The sequence below is a fragment of the Muntiacus reevesi genome, chromosome 19, assembly GCF_963930625.1.
Source record: "Muntiacus reevesi chromosome 19, mMunRee1.1, whole genome shotgun sequence".
Lineage (NCBI taxonomy): Eukaryota > Metazoa > Chordata > Mammalia > Artiodactyla > Cervidae > Muntiacus > Muntiacus reevesi.
Genome location: NC_089267.1, coordinates 28,269,741 through 28,287,839, shown reverse-complemented (window position 1 = coordinate 28,287,839; position 18,099 = coordinate 28,269,741). Strand labels below are relative to the sequence as shown.

General features: G+C 35.9%; 1 protein-coding gene and 1 non-coding gene across 6 annotated transcripts in view; one reads left to right on the top strand and one right to left on the bottom strand.

Annotated features, from left to right (window-relative positions):
* TBC1D32 (TBC1 domain family member 32) overlaps positions 1-18,099 on the bottom strand; it is a 179,414-nt gene that overhangs the window by 86,274 nt on the left and 75,041 nt on the right. For all 5 annotated transcript variants that reach the window (XM_065911547.1, XM_065911548.1, XM_065911549.1 and 2 more), the window contains 2 exons: positions 17,355-17,471; positions 10,227-10,315 (listed from right to left, as the gene is read on the bottom strand). In XM_065911547.1, coding sequence (XP_065767619.1) covers positions 10,227-10,315; positions 17,355-17,471 — 206 coding nt within the window. The remainder of the gene's footprint in view (positions 1-10,226; positions 10,316-17,354; positions 17,472-18,099) is intronic.
* On the top strand, positions 4,912-5,038 carry LOC136151001 (small nucleolar RNA SNORA25). The gene has a single exon (XR_010659987.1). It is a non-coding gene; the product is annotated as a small nucleolar RNA SNORA25 (small nucleolar RNA).

Here is an 18,099-nt window from a genome sequence, read left to right as displayed (position 1 = left end):
TATATACAACCTTGACATACTCCTTTCCCAATTTGGAACCAGTCTGTTGGTCCATGTCCAGCTCTAACTATTGCTTCCTGACCTGCATAAAGCTATCTCAGGAGGCAAGTAAGGGGTTTGGAATTCCCATCTCTTCCACAGTTTGTTGTAACCCACACAGTCAAAAGCTTTAGCATAGTCAATGAAGCAGAAGTAGATGCTTTTCTAGAATTCTGTTGCTTTTTCTATGATTCAATAGATGTTGTCAATTTGCTCTCTGGTTTCTCTGCCTTTTCTAAATCCAGCTTGACATTCTGCAAGTTCTCAGTTCATGTACTGTTGAAGCCTTGCTTAGAGAATTTTGAGCATTACTTGCTAGCATGTGAGATGAGTGCACATGAGTTTGAACATTCTCTGGCATTAGCTTTCCTTGGGATTAGAATGAAAACTGACCTTTCCCAGTCCTGTGGCCACTGCTGAGTTTTCCAAATTTGCTGGCATATTGAGTACAGCACTTCACAGCATCACCTTTTAGGATCTGAAATAGCTCAGGTGGAATTCCATCATCTTCACTAGCTTTGTTCATAGTGATGCTTCCCTAAGGCCCACTTGACTTCACTCCAGGATATCTGGCTCTAGGTGAGTCATCACACCATCACAGTTACCTAGGGTCATGAAGACCTACTTCTGTGTATTGTTGTCACCTCTTCTAAATATTGTTTGCTTCTTTTAGGTCCATACTGTTTCTGTCCTTTCTTGTCCCATCTTTACATTAAATGTTCCCTTGGTATCTCTAATTTTCTTGAAGAGACTGCTAGTCTTTCCCATTCTATTGTTTTCCTCTATTTCTTTGCATGGATCACTTAGGAAGGCTTTCTTATATCTCTCCTTGCTATTCTTATGAACTCTCCATTCATATGGATACATCTTTCCTTTTCTCCTTTGTCTTTCACTTCTCTTCTTTTCTTAGCTAGTTGTAAGGGCTCCTCAGACAATAATTTTGCATTTCTTTTTCTTGTGGGTGGTTTTGAGCACTGCCTCCTATACAATGTTCAGAACCTCTGTCCACAGTTCTTCAGTCACTCTGTCTATCAGATCTAAACCTTTGACTCTCCTTGTCACTTCTACTGTATAATCATAAGGGATTTGATTTAGGTCATACCTGAAGAGTCTAATGGTTTTCTCCACTTTCTTCAATTTAGGTCTCAATTTGGCAATAAAAAGTTCATGATCTGAGGCACAGTCAGCTCCCGGTCTTGTTTTTGCTGACTGCATAGAGCTTCTCCATCTTTGGCTGCAAAGAATATAATCAATCTTATCTCAGTATTGACCATCTGGTGATGTCCATGTGTAGTCCTCTCTTGTATTGCTGGAAGTGGGTGTTTGCTATGACCAGTGCGTTCTCTTGGCAAAACTCTGTTAGCCTTTGCCCCGCTTCATTTTGTACTCCAAGGCCAAACTTGCCAGTTACTACAAGGATCTCTTGACTTCCTACTTTTGCATTCCAGTTCCCTTTGATGAAAACAACACCTTTTTCTGGTGTCAGTTCTAGAAGAAGGTCTTGTAGTTCTTCACAGAATCATTCAACTTCAGTTTCTTTGGCATTAGTGCCTGGGGCATAGACTTGAATTACTGTGATATTGAATGGTTTGCCTAGGAAACGAACAGAGATCATTCTGTCATTTTTGAGATGGCACCCAATTACTGCATTTTGGACTCTTTTGTTGACTATGAGGGCTACTTTATTTCTTCTTAGGGATTATTGCCCACAATAGTAGATACAGGGGTCATCTGAATTAAATTTGCCCATTCCAATCCATTTTAGTTCACTGATTCTTAAAATATTTATGTTCACTCTTGCCATCTTCTGTTTGACTTGAGCTGTTTAAAGATTACCTTCTTTAAGTTAACTTAATAGAATAAAATTATGTTTTTGATATATGCATCTATGTATACCCAGAATCCAAAATGTGGACAGTTTTGCAGTTATATTCCTATTTCTGATGTTAAAGAAAGATTACAAAAGAATTTTAAAATTATTTCTTATTACCAGTGTTAATAAGATTTAAGTTTACTTGGCACCTGGGTCACTGGAAAAAATAGTTTGGTGATTTGCTGCGATGGGATATTAACACGTTTCTATGTTCAAGATAACCAGACTGTTTCTAAACTGAAAAACAAATATGTATTTTTTACTTTTCATCTTCAAGTCATCTTCCAGGTCAAACTTTTTATAAAGAAGTTAGTTATGCAAAAAACTATTCACTATACTGTGTATAAAATTTACTATTCGTTGATGTAAAATAACTAAAATAGCAAGTGATTAATTTTAAAGGCTGTTCTTTAAATTTGGATTCTTGAGTTTTATTTTGAAGAAAATTAACAGGCCACATTAGAGTTTCAAATGAAGATGTATTATAATAGATTTTAGGAGAACTATATTAACATTTTTAACCATATTAAATTTTAATGTGTATAATTAAGAATGACTACCTAAGATTTAAGATGTTAAAAATAAGCAATTCTACAGTCAGTGACTAAAACATAATTTACAGTTTGAGATAAAGAATACTATTAACAATGATGTAATTTTTTTCTCTATAAAATACAGTTTTCATATTGAAATAAAATAGTCTAGGGAAGAGTATAACATTCCTCTAGCCTAAAGATGGTTGCTGCTTAGTCACTCAGTCGTGTCCGACTCTTGAGACCCCATGGACTGTAGCCTACCAGGCTCCTCTCTCCATGGCATTCTCCAGGCAAGAATACTGGAGTGGGTTGCCATTCCCTTCTCCAAAAAGATGGTTAAGAAAATCTTAAAACTGATAAACCTTGAACAACATCAAGTTGCTCATGGGATCTGACAACAAAAAGAAAAGACAACAAGAACAAAAATAAGCAAGTGGGACCAGATGAAACTAAGAAAATCAACAGAATGAAAAGACAACCTACATAATGAGAGAAAAAAAGCTGCACATCATATAGCTGATGAGGGGCTAATATCCAAAATGTATAAAGAACTCATCCAACTCAAAAACAAGCAAAAAAATATAATTTAAAAATGGGCAGAGGGTCTAAATATACATTTTCCCAAAGACAACAGACAAATGGCCAATAGGTACATGAAAAGATGCTCAGATTCTCTAATCATCAGGGTAATGCAAATCAAAACCACAATGAGATCACCTCACACTTGTTAGAATGGCTATTATCCAAATACCAAGAAATAATGTTAAGATACGGAGAAAAGGGAACTCTTGTGCACTGTTGGTAGAAACACAAGTTGGTACAGCCACCACAGAATATAGTACAGAGGTTCCTCAAAAAATTAAAAATATAAGTACCATATGGTGCAGCAATTTTGCTTCTCTTGAAGCAAAGAAAATGAAAACACTAATTCAAAAAGACATATGTACCCCCAAGTTCATAGCAGCATTGTTTATAAAAGGCAAGTGATTAAACAAACTAAATTTCAATTGACGTACAAATGGATAAAGAAAAAATATATATATAATGAGATTATTCAGCCATACAAAACAAAATCTTTCTATTTGCAACACGAATGGACCTTGAGAACATTAGAGTAAGTGAAATAAGTCTGAAAGACAAATACGGTATGATCACTTACATGTGGAATTAAAAAAACACAGTTCATACATAGAGAACAGACTGACTGCCAAAGGACAGTGGAAGAGCAAGATGGGTGAAGAGAATGTATACTACATTTGAAAGTTGCTAAGACAGTAAATCTTAAAAGTTCTCATTACAAGAAAAAAACGATTCCTATTAACTATGCATGCATGCTGATGATCTTAAGTAGACTTCTGTGTTGAAGTCTACTTCACACATTTATACACAATATATACAAGTATATTTCACAATATATACAAGTTATCACCTGAACTATGTCAATTATATTTCAAATTATAGACAATTATACCTCAAATTATAGAGGATAAAAACCTCACTGTGCCTTAATTAGTGTCCTTAAAAGATATGTTTAAGAAAATAATTTGCACCTAGCAAATAATAAATGCACAGCTTCTTTGAAAAAGTTTCCAGGCAACTGTCTTAATCAACAGAGTTAGCAAATAAATATTAACCCAATAACCAAAAAGTACTGGGCAATGAGGTGGCATGAAAGTATAAACGAAAATTATACCCCCTCAGGAAGTTTCAAGTTTTAGTCAGAGAGAAAAATAAAATTAAGTCCTTGTGAATGACCAAAAAGGCAGTGGACATCCAGGAAAATTATAAGGCTTCCTTTGTGGCTCAGTCGGTGAAGAATCTGCCTGTAATGTGGGAGAACTGGGTTTGATCCTTGGGTTGGGAAGATCCCCTGGAGAAGGGAAAGGCTACCCACTCCAGTATTCTGGCCTGGAGAATTCCATGGACTATGTAGTCCATGGGGTCTCAAAGAGTCAGACACGACTGAGTGACACGACTTTCACTTTATGCTATAGTTAAGTCAAGGAGAAAGTAACTCATAAAGAAAGCTTTGCCTTGAAAGAGGATGATCCAAATTTTAACAAAGATGGCAAAAGTGAAGATAACATTCAAGACAAACAGGTATAGAGGCAATAATAAACACTGTGCTTGATGGAGCTAAGTCTAACCTACATTAGTTCAGGGTGAGGAAGGTAGAAAATATGAATAATACACACAGGAAAGGTAAAGATATTACGGAGCCCCTTGAAAGCCACATAAACTGTCTGGAATTGTCAAGTTATTTAAAATAGGATGATGGAAAGCTTTATAAAGATGCTATTTTTTTCTGCATTAATTACCTCACATTTTTCATGATCAACATTCAATTTCTCACTAGGTAGCAAGGTTAAAGAGAATGTGCATCACATCACATTTACATATTATTACATCTCCTACATATAGCGCAGAGCTATATGTTCAAAGAGTTCAAAAATGCTGGTTGTTAGGTCATTTCAAAGAGGGCTAATGGGACCAAATCTAGGAACCCTTAATGCTGTGACCAAAGACTGAGTTCTTCATTGGATATTACAGTCACTCGATGGTGCTATGCTTTCCTCATGGAGATACAAGCCGCTCACAGAGGATGAGATGGTTGGATGGCATCACCGACTCAATGGACATGAGTGTGAGCAAAAAAACCTGGGGGATGGTGAAGGACAGGGAAGCCTGGTGTGCTGCAGTCCATGGGGTCACAAAGAGTCGGACAGAACTGAGCAACTGAACAACAACAACAACATATGCGCAGCTGGCAATTTGGGAAAGTATATATAAATGTGAATGTCTTCCAAGTTTAAAAAAAAATACTGGCTAAGTAAACAGAGAAAACTAAAAATTTTTAAGTCTTACTCTGTAGTCAAATATAAAAAATATTGCTCATCTTAGGTCACTACAAGAAACCCAGCTTAGCTTCCTTCCCTTACTGGGTAGAGAGGAAAATAGAGTCTCTGACTCATGAAGGTAGGTCAGGAAATGGCAGGAGTACATCCTTCTAACATAGGTGAATACAAGGAAGCTGGGAGGCCAAATCAATGAGAACATTAAATGTCCTCAGCTTTTTTACAGTAAAGAGTCAATCAATACTTTATAAAAGTGAGATATAATGCTCAGATCACTTGAAATATTTTATATAGTCTTTTTTCTTAACCTTAGAGGAAATGCTGGGGATATAATTACCTCTCAAGTGAAAAGACAGCTATTTGAAATTCAGCAATTCTTTCTGTCTCACTAGGGTTTCTTTTTCTTTTCTATGAAATTCATTTGGAATTTTAAATGGAAACAATGATTCCATTTTTATAAGCTATTTCCACATATCTATTCTTCTGTCTGTATATGCATAGAAAGACATCTAGAATGATTTTCCTCAATGTTGATAATGTCACTTTCAGAGTCAGAAGGAATTTTTGTTTATTATATTTAATTACCTGCATAGGTTAATTTCTTTATAATAAAGACAAATTATTTTTTGAAATGCAAAGAAAATTAAGATGATTCAATGAGAGTCTGGTAGCTCAGAATAATGGTTCACATTGGGGATAAAAACTGGGGCACCCACTCACATACAGATGTACTAAAAGGCAAAGGCATAAGTCAATGAACTAGGGGTAGAGTATAAAGGAAAAAAGTGGATTCAGGACCAAGCCTGAGTATTCTATCAATCAGAGGTTGCCTAGAAAATGAAGAGAAACTGCAGCCATAGGAGTATGTGCTATCACAGAAGGTAAAAGAACTCTCACATAGAAATGAATGTCCCGTTATGTCAATGTCTTGCTTACAGCAAGATGAGAATATAGAATCCACTAGATTCATCAACATAGAAGTTGCAAGTGACCTTGAGATGAACAGGATGTGCAGTTCTGACAGAGCTGTCCAAGTCAATGACAAATCTTAAGTGGGCTGAGGAGTAAACAGAGGTGAGCAAGGGGGGACAGTCTGTGCAGATACGTTTTGCTGCAAGAGTAAAAGAAATAGGACAGTGACTGCAGAGAGATGTGATATCAAGAGAAGTTTCTTTGTATATGTATTTTTGCTTCATTTCAGTATAAATTGGGACATGTAAAGGCAAGTCTGCACACTGTTGATGTGGAAACAAAAAGGATAGGAGAGCTAATCAAAGGAGCAACCTTCTTGAGTATTAGTTATTTACAATATAAGATTTATAAGAAGACCTTGGCAAATAAAAATTCAGAAACTTAAATAGGATGTGATGCTACTGAAAGTGTAAATCCACATTTCCCTAAGCCCCAAATTAGCCTTATCTAAGTGCTATGGAAAACCTAAAAAAATTGTATAAAATTTATCATTATGCTAGTCTAGATTTTTGAAGTAAGGGAAAAAAAATAAAGTGAATGGAAGAAAGCAATGCTAAAGGAAGAAATCAAACACATTAATAAGATGATCTACTGAAGGGAATGGTACAATTAGAAACAAACCAAAAAACTGTGGGAGTAAGAAAAAATGATACAGGCAAAAATCCCAAATACAAAGAAACAGGATTTATACAACACTAAGCTATGATTTAAATTATCACCATTGGACCTCAGTGACCAATGCTAGATGGAATCAGTAGAAAAACAAAAATAAACTAACTTGAGATGCATAACTTAAAAACATAACTGAGTATTATAAGGATGGACCTTAAAATACAATGAAATAAATTTCCTGTCAAAGAAAAATTTGTTAAAAGGAACATAAAATTAAAATATGAATTTTTCATCAAAAAGTTGTTTGAATGCTGACATTATAAATAGCATATTACCTGGCAGCATCTAGAAGACTACAGAGATACTGAAAAAGTGAAGTTAAAATTTATTTCCTAAGCAAAAATCAAAAATAGTATAGGGCAAGTAGACAGATATAAAGAAACACTTGAAGTACTGCTACTCTATATCTATTACTAACATTTTTTATAGTGCTTTCTATGTGTCAAGCACTGGTATGCCCTTCTAATTTCTCATATGTAAGTCTAAGGGTAACTAACTCTATGAGGAAATATACAATTATCCTCCATTTTATAGATAGTAACCGAGATATCACTTTCAGTTCAGTTTAGTCGCTCAGTCATGTCTGAATCTTTGCGACCCCATGGACTACAGCACGCGAGGTCTCCCTGTCCATCACCAACTCCCAAAGTTTACTCAAACTCATGTCCATCAGGTTGGTGATGCCATCCAACCATCTCATCCTCTGTCATCCCCTTTTCCTCCTGCCTTCAATCTTTCCCAGCATCAGGGTCTTTCCCAGTGAGTCAGTTCTTTGCATCAGGTGGCCAAAGTATTGGAGTTTCAGCTTCAGCATCAGTCTTTCCAATGAATATTCAGGACTGATGTCCTTTAGGATGGACTGGTTGAATCTTTTCTGCAGTCCAAGAGATCTCACTTTACACAACTAGCAAACAGCAGGCAGTCTGACTCCATGTTGCTAACCACTATATAGATGGTTATTATACGTATCAACAATGGAATGGCAATTTTTTTTTCATGTAGGAGAGAATGACTATATTTAAACATTATAAGAAAGCACACACACACACACACATACATCAATATACTTTATCTTCAGGAGCATTTTACTTCTTGGATTGCTTTTTATGTGACTTAAAATCCTACTGTTAAAAATTTAGCCAGAATACCAGAGAAAAATATTACTTCATAAAAGAAAGAAAACATACAGAAAAAAAATTCATTCAATGTATTAATAAGAAGAGGCTAAAATCTACGGTCTACAATTAGAAAACTCAGAAACATACTTGCTATGCAAAAGGAGGATCTACTGGTATGATTTCCCCAGAATTCCTCATCACTGCTTGCTATGTGGTTATCTGATGCTATTCACAGAAAGTTAAAATTGAGTGTGAAAACACATTTTGAGATAAAGAGCGCACTACCCAAAAAAGTATAACAGCTGTATCTTTTTTTCCTACTTTCTTTAAACTAGAAAGTCCGAAAATGAAGCTCAGCTATTAATGAATGTAATTTTAAAAAAAGGCTTAAGACTTATATACTACCATTAGAGAATTCTAATTTTAGAAAAGTAATTGCTTTACTTCTTAGGTAGAACATTGTCACTGACCTCCTCCACCATACTTGAAAAAGCTACTTTACTAGTCGAAAGGAAATCATGAACCTAAGAAAGTGAAAATTTCTTTAATTCAGCTGCTTTTAAATGTTAAGGAGTATAAATTCAACCAGAAAATATTTAAACCTTGGGTTTAAGAGTATGATAAATATTGAGGAGCAAAATCTGGGCAATATATCATCCATTTCTAGGCCTCTTTTTAAAAAGACCATATTTTGGCAGGAATTCAACCCAATACTGAGGGAGGAAAGGAACAGGCCGAGCTGACTCCATCTTGAAAAAGAAGGAAACTCCATCTTGCACTTTCAGTGAACTTTGGACTATGTGCCTGGTAGCCATGGGGATAACATACCTACTGTGGAAATGGCCTCCTGGACTGATAAACACCAGGTTCCATACCTAGATTTCCTGTCGCCAGAAAGAATGTAATAATCCCCTGTGTAGTCAGTCACCTTTGTCATCTTTATGGCACCCACTGGTGGAGGCTACAGTGTGTAACCAGCTGACTCTTCTGATTATGAATCATGGCTGTAACCTGACTGTATTTCCCTTTAACACTTTCCAGGCTAGGTTTAAGGAATTTGGGGATGTGGGCTTGAGCAGTACACTTAAGATACATAAGGTTTTCACAAAAGTCAGTCAGTTTCGTTAGCTAGGAGGAGACTCTGCCTTGGGCCTGCAGGTGTAATAAACTGCACTCCACTATCCGCATTGTCCTTCTGAGTGAGTTTGCTTCCCGGAACTCGTGGCTACAACTGAAGAAGGAATTCATAGGGCCTGGACTCCATCTCAGGCCTGCCCATGCTGACCATGCTCAGCCACCTCTCCAATGGACTCTGAACTCTGTGTTTAGTGTCTATGGAAACAACAGAAGGATAAGACCCCCTCCGGACTGGGGAATCTTGAAGATCGTATCCAGGTTACTCATCGCCTAAGAGAACACATACACTAATCACCCCTTCCTCCAGACGGGCCATAAATTTTTCTGTACCTGTCGGAGTGTAACCTTGTGCTTATTGATTATTGGCTAATTGTTTAACTGTCTGAGCACATGGCACATGAGTGATGGGGTTATTGGGATTGTATTTACCCTTCCTTAGTTTGTGTAAGTCTCAAGGAATTTGGGGTGGTGGGTTCGGACACGTACACATGGGGTATAAAAGATTTTCACAAATGCTGGATGGGGTCCTTAGCTAAGAGGAGACTCTGTCTTGGGCCCGCCAGTGTAATAAACTGCACTCCACTATCTGCATTGTCCTTCTGAGTGAGTTTTTCCCCCAGAACGCGTGGTTACGACACAACAATACCAATGCAGGGAAGCCCCAGTTGACTCCTGAAAAAACTGAATAGTGCACAAAATACCCCTAATAAATCAAGCAAAAGTGATAATAATACAGAACCTAAATGCAGCAAAGGCTATAATGTAAAAATCTAACAACTATAATTTACCCTGTAATATTACAGAAGACAAATTACCTTTAAACATGCTTTAAAAATTATTCTAAATATTATAAAATATTATATTATAAAATAATTTTAAATATTATAAAGTATAATGAATATTATAAAATTTAAAATGATAAAAAGGTAAATATTATAAAATTATTTTAAATATTATAAATATAGAACATATGCTCAACTATTTTTACAACACAGAAAACATCAAGTGAAATTCAGCATCTTACCTTAGACCAAAGATGTGTGATTGTTCGTAGTTGAATAAAGAACGAATCTTGGCTTCAGAATTCAAAATTATAAGTCTGTCAATAATATCCTATAAAACAGTCTTAGAGTTAGACTGTACTTGGTTGAAATCATTTAAAGAACATCAAACTGACAAATATTTAGATTTGTGCCTTACATGTGACTGTTCGGAGCTTTACATTTGAATGTAGAGAGCCATTTAAAAAAGGGATTTTTTAAACAAATTAATAGCTAAGTCTCACCCCTAGAGACTCTAAATTAATTGGTCTGGGTGTGATATGGACATTAAGATTTGTTAACATTCCTGAAATGAATCAAATGTTTAGCCAAAAAGGAGAATCATTAATTTATATCCCACTTTGGTACTGTGTGAGCAGCTTACTGTCACCAGTTAAATACTGTTTAAACTGCTAAAAATATAAACTACTTTTAAAAACAAATTTGAACTCTACAAATGTGAAGCAGGAACAGTGGATTTAGTTTTATCTGGAACTATTTAAGATTTTGTTAATAGGTATCTTCTTCTCATGTAAATCAGTGGTTTCCAACCCTGAACACAACCCTATGGAACTTAAAAAAGTAATAAACAGCTGCCCAGGCCCTACCCCAGAGCAATTACCTCACTATTCCTGAGGGTAGGATTCTGGCATTAACATCCCTGTAAAAGCTTCCCAAAGTTGTTGCAATGGGTAACCAGGTTTAAAAATCACTGATGCAGCAAGAACTTGATGCCTAGGTGTCATCAGCTGTCCCAAGCAATGACAATAAAAGCCCAACACAAAATTTTGAGCATTCTCTAAAAGGCTTTCTTTCTATAATGCCTGACTTTTGTGCATATCTTTGGATTTAGGCCTAAGAAATTTATTCATAGACAAACACCTTTCTCTCCCATTGCTCATTTTCCTGACCAACACATTCCATGAGTTTAAATTCAAGATACTTCTGTAACCAATATGGCAAAAGGAGGAAGGTTATACTAGGGAATAAAATCACGTAATATTTCCTGAGGTCAATGTAGATAATAGTACAAACATATCAAATAACTTAAGAGGTCAGGAAATAAATCTGTAAGAAGGAGGAAATAATAAGACTTAAAAATCACATCTGAAAAATAATAAACAAGACAATAAATACAGGATTTTGAATAAACTTACAAACTGAAATGTTTACATGGAACACTTAGGAAGGCATTTACCATTCCACAGATATCTTGAAAAATGTGTAAATAATATAAGCACAAGAATTTATAATCAGCAAATATTAAATAAACTGCCTAACAATGAAGAATGAAAGAACTGCTCTCTTAAAGAATCTGTCATTGTTGTCTGCTTCTTAGCAAGTGTTGACTTAAAAATAGTCACAACCTTAAAGTTGAGAGTTATGTTTTATTCAATGCAAATTTTTAGGACTTAAGCTAAAGAGGCAACATCTCAAGAAACCCTGAGAAAACTGCTGGGGGGGGGGGTGTGGGTCAGGTTACAAAGAAGTTTGCAACAAAAGGCTGGTAGTCTAAACATCTTTGTGAATTGAAGAAAACCAGATATTCCAAGTCAAGGAATTTAGCACTTTTCTTTGTATGGGAAGATACAAGAGTCTGGGCTCACAGAAATCATTCCTTTTATTAGCATCTCAGCTATCCTAGGGCCAGTTTCCTGAGTTCACATCCTGAGTTCTTTAGTGCTAACCACAGGCGTGGCTGGAGCATAATGGCTGCCTGATCTCACTAAGCTATTCTTCTCCTTCCTGAGTGCCCTCAGGGCTCAAGAACTTGCCTTCGGAGGCCCAGAATCACTGATGCCTGTGACATCCTTGTTTACTGATACAGCAGGAAACACTCCATTTCTCACTAGACACTCCTTGTTTCAAAACCCTACTTGACACTTCATGGCTCAAAAGTTTTAGCTCTGAATCGAAGTACTAGATACTGTAAGAATACAGGACAGAGAATGCATTTTCAATAAGCGAACTGCAGCAATCTATCAATAATAATGCATTTTTCAGAGAACAAATGTTACAGTAAATGAATTCTTCTTCAAAGAGGATTATACTGATGGATCACCACTTAGGGAAGAAAAGGAAACTCCTGAGAAGTCTGCCTTATAGAGAAATTCAGTTCCTAAGCAAAATGGGTGTTAAGAAGGCAATGTTTCCTAAATTAAGCAGTAGCTTTCTGGTAACAAATTAGTGCAAGCAAGGCTTGGGACTCGCAAAAAGGAGTCGGAAACTGTGTACTTTTTTTTTTTTTTTAAAGCATATTGTCTAGCTTGAGAATACGTTAAATGACCAAGTAAACCAGAATGGAACCAAGACTGGAAAAACAATATTCATGTTCTATAAATCAATATATGTTTGAGGGCCTATTGTGTTTACAATTGTCCCAAAGCTTGTGTTTGTGCTATTTGATGCCTTTCACTTAAGGAAGGGTCAAGTAAAGGGTAAAGAACAGATCAACCATAATGCCAATATTCCCATATTGCATTATGAGGAGTGGCTTGTGACTAGTTAGTCCATGAACATCTATAAGCAAAATTTGTGAGGCTGCCAGGGTTAATTCCATGACAGGCAGCCTGGACCTAAGTTTTAGCTTTCCCCGAAATGGTAAGATTCCCCACCCCCATCAGGTAACCTGAAGCCAGCCAATCAATATGCGCCCAGTAAGAGACAAAGGGGAAAGCTGAAAAGCCCGCGAAAGCCCAGGTTTGAGAAAGCCCGCGAAAGCCCAGGTTTGAAAAAGCCCGCGAATGTCTGTACCAATAGAATTGCTTTGTAAACATGTAACCAATCCGCTTGAGCCAGCTACTAATTGATTATGCATGTCCTATAAATTTCTGTAACAGCTTGGGCTCAGGGCTTTTCTGACCCTGCACCACTGTGATGGCGGAGGCAGAAGGCCCTGGCTCGAGTCAGTAATAAACTTCCCTTTTTTTGCGAGTTGCATTGCCTTGGAAGCCTTCTCTCTTCCCGCTCGGGGATTCGGACATCGGGCATAACAAAATTCAGTCCATTAAAAGTCCTTCCTTGTACTTTTTCAAAAAAGGGAAAGTCTTAGTCCATTCTGGACACTACAATAAAATTCCATAGACTGGGTGGTTTAGAAACAACAGAAGTTTATTTCTCACATTTCTGGAGGCTGAGAAGTACAAGATCAAGTTGCCAGATTTTGTGTCTGATGAGGATCTACTGTCTAGCTCACAGACAGTTTTTGCTGTGTCCTCAGATGGCAGAAGGGGCAAAGGTCTTTTTTTAAGACACTATTCACCCCTTAAAAGGCTTCCCCTGTGGCCCATCTGGTAAGGAATCCACCTACAATATGGGAGACCTGGGTAGAATCCCTGGGTTGGGAAGATCCCCTGGAGAAGGGAATTGCTACCCACTCCAGTATTTTGGCCTGGAGAATTCCATGTACTGTATAGTCCATGAGGTCACAAAGAGTCAGACATGACTGAGCGACTTTAACTTCCTTTCACTTCACCCCTTGAAGACCCCACCTCCAAATATCATCACACAGGGAATGAAGTTTCAATAAATGAATTTGGGAGTATACAAACATTCAGTCTATAGACAAGAGGTAGATGAAAATGCCATTCTGACGGTGTGGTGAGTTGAATGGTAACTATCCCTGAAAAAGCATGTCTATGTTCTAATCCCAAAAATCTATGATTATTACCCTATTGAGAAAAAGGGTCTTTGCAGATGTCACTAAGAACTGAAATAAGATCATCTTGGATTAGGCAAGCAGGCCCTAAATCTAATGACTAGTGTTCTTGTAAGAAAAAGACAAAGGGATATTTAAAAAAGAAAAGGAGAAAGTCTAAACCAAAAAATGTATAGAATGAGCCTGGAATATCCTATCGAATAAATCAATAAAGAAAAATACCAAATAACAAAAGGAGTCAATATACAAAGAATATTTTGACCATCTAAGCAATAGTGACTGCACTGAGTTGAAATATATGTGTAAAATCCAGAAGTTTATAATGATAATAACCATCATAAAACCTCCCTTTTACAGACTACTAGAACACAAATTCATTACTTTGCAAATTAAAATATCAAGCATTTATTTTGCTATTTCTGAAAGAACTGTATTTCAGGATTCCCTTTATTAAATAATTTCAGTTAAATATAAAAAAGAATGACAGAGTAGTATCACCATTTCACATCTCTTAATGAAACAATCAGTATAACTCATAGCAAAAGGAGCCTAGTTTCTCCAATAAGTTGCATGGAAACAAAAGGGGGAAAATGTTTTAGAAAAAGACTGAAAAGGACATAATGACTGAATGCAACATGTGTACCTTGTTTGGATCATGACTTGAGAAACTGAAAAAAAACAAAGACATCTTTGACACAACAAAGAAAACTTCTATACAGACTACACTAGATAATAGATAATGTGAAGGAGCATGGATTGTGTATGAAGACAAAGGGAATAAGGAAATAAACAGAATGACTGCATCTGGCTTTCACTTTCAAAGAATCATTGTGAGGTAAGACTGGGAGAAAAAACAGTTAACATACCACTGGAGTAATCTAGACAGGAAACTAAGGTCTAAACTAAGGAATCTTAATACAAATAGATAAAGCAAATATGATCAAGTCATAAAGGAGAGAAAAATTTATAAATAGTGAAAAATTACCAAAAAGAGGAGTCAAAAATGACTTTCCAGTTTGTAGCTCATTCAACTATGGGAATGATGCCATATGCTGAGATACAAAAATAACAAATGGAATTGATTTAAGACAGAGAAAAACCATAATATTCAGTTGTGGACATGGTTAAATCTAAGATTTCTATGAGTTTTCCTAATGTCCATTATCTGGTAGAAATATGGGTATAGTTCTGGCAGTCAAGTAAGTGACACAGTTCAGAGAGTTGTCAACGTACAACCGAAGCCACAGAACTGGATGAAATGAACCCAGAGGTGCTGAACTGTGGTGTTGGAGAAGACTCTCGAGAGTCCCTTGGACTGTAAAGAGATCAAACTAGTCAATACTAAAGGAAATCAGTCCTGAATATTCAATGGAATTACTGATGTTAAAGCTGAAACTCCCAATACTTTGGCCACCTGATGCGAAGAGATGACTCACTGGAAAAGACCCCGATTCTGGGAAGGATTGAAGTCAGGAGGAGAAGGGGATGACAGAAGATGAGATAGTTAGATAGCATCAGCGACTTGATGGACAAGAGTTTGAACAAGCTCCAGGAGTTGGTGATGGACAGGAAAGCCAGATGTGCTGCGGTTTATGCGGTCACAAAGAGTCAGACACAACTGAGTGACCGAACTGATTGAACCTAAAGGACATAAGACAGCACAAGAGAAGTCCACAGAAGAGACCACAGAAGCCGTAAGAGAACTAGAAGTAGTGCCAGGGCCACAGAAGAGAATAACAATGAGGAGGAATGAACCAACTCCACTAAATGCCACAAGGTGGTAAATTAAGTTAAATATAGGGGAAGGTTCCATTAGATTAGGGAATTACATATTTATCAGTGACTTTTGGCAGAACAATTTCAGTAGTTGGTTAGGCAGGACTCCATATTACAGTGACTTCTAGAGTTGATACAAGAGAAATAAGTTGAGAATTCAAATATAGGCAATTTTTTCAAGATACTTTTTGGCAAAGAAAAAAAAAGAAAGCTATAGGGTGATAGCTAAAAGACAACATAGATCAAGGGAGTTTTGTTTTTTGTTTTTTTAATAAGAAGAGTTTATACTTGTTTAAATGATGACTGGAAGCAGTGATTCATTTACAGGGTTAAAATGTAGTGACATTAAGAAGATGGACTATCAAAACTACATGCAGTTAAGCATTTTAAGACTACATTAAAGACAAATCCTTTACTTAAGAGGACAGGTATTTTTGACTATGCGCTGTAGCACATCCACAAAAACTTGATAATAAACACCAAAGTCATTGCTCTAGATTAAATAACAGCACATCTGTTATTTATAAAGGCAATAATATTACAAATACATTAAAAACCATTCACTGGATATCTACTATCCAGTTATTACTAGATGTAAATATGACCAAGATATTCTACTTGCTTTCAGGTCCTCACAGTGTAGTAGGGAAGACAAGCAGATAAATGGTTAATTATAAAACTACTTAAGAAGTGCCAAGATACAAGTAAGTATAAGCTAAAATTGGAACACTTCAAGAATATAAAAGTTTAAAGAGAAAAATATTTTATTTGCATTTCATTCATATAAATTACCAAAAAATTTCCAAAGTAGAGCAAATTCTTAAAAATAAAATGTTTAGGGTCACCAAGAATTAGAAGAATTCAAAATCTCAAAATGATATAAGGAAAACAACACACAGGACAAAGTGACCAGAAGATAAAATCAATGACTGAGATTTCAGAATTAAATGATTCCTTAATAATGCATATATACAGATATTTAATTTGTATTTAAATTAAATACAAATGGGTGCTTAATTCATAAACTTAACAAAAGATGAGGAACTAAATACACTTGAATGATTAAAATAAGTTAATTTTGAAATATGAATATAAAATAAGTTTCAAATTAAATAAATATGCATATACTGCCCTCATGGGGCAGTAATACACAGATCATTTAAAATATAAGCAGAAAACGCATTGGACTCTTTAGATACAATTTATTTCTAATTATCTTAGTCAATGAAGGAGCAATAATCGTGTGACTAATAACATAAGTCACCTAAAAATAATTAATACACTAACTTTTATACATGCTGGATCTCTTCCCTATTTGGGAAACCTTTCAGTTCAGTCGCTCAGTCATGTCCAACTCTTTGGGATCCCATGGACTGCAGCACGCCAGGCTTCCCTGTCTATCACCAACTCCTGGAGCTTACTCAAACTCATGTTAACCTTGTTATTTCAATAGGTGCCACCATTTTAAGCCAGCCAGGATCAAAGATTCCATTTACAAATAATTTGGAAGCTAACATTCTAAAGGTAAATAAATCAAATAGGTCTTTAAATGTGATTTATTGTACTTTTTTTTTTCCTGCAAAATTGCATTTTTACTACACATCTTAAAAAGTAGCACTATAACAGCGAAAGATTTAAAAAAAAAAAAACAGTGAAAGATTAAAAGAAAATGACTTACAATAACACTTGTTGGGACTTCACGAAGAGAATATTCTGCTTTATTAGGAAGACTTTGATTGCCAACCAGCTCAAAAACAGCAGGATAAGATAACAGGTTCACCAGTGCTAAAAAAGACTAGGTGGGAAGAAAAAACACTGTTCAAATGGTTCATTTTTTTTCTCAATCACATCCACTGAAGAGTCATTAATGCAAATGGGAGTTTTTAAAATAAGCCTAATCAACCCATATAACTGAAATATATGCTTCTATGATAAGTACAAAATAGTTAACAACAATAATCTATGTACTGACAATGCATAAAAACTATAAGAAAATGTAACTGAAGAGTTGGAAAATGTTTTAAAATATCACATATCTCTGACAGTTTGGTTCTGACAAAAATGAAATGATACATTTTTCTCATTCTTCACATTGTTATATCTGATGTATAAAAAAAGATAATACTTCAGGGCTCTGGAGCAAGGCAACAAATTCTATATATTACAGCACTCAGGTCACAAGGCTATCTTCAGCCTTTAACTGTTGATACATTCACTGGAAATTCAAGTAATCTATTAATAATTACAGTTAATTAGAAAAAGCTATGGCTTTTCCTATCAAAATCAGCTCATTTTTTTCATGCAATTTTATCAAGTTAATCTCTCCATGAAAACTTTAAGCTCCTGCTCTTCTCTCACTGACAAGAATCTGTATATTTTTCTCAGGCACAGTTCATTCTTTGGATGCAGTATGCAGTGGTTGC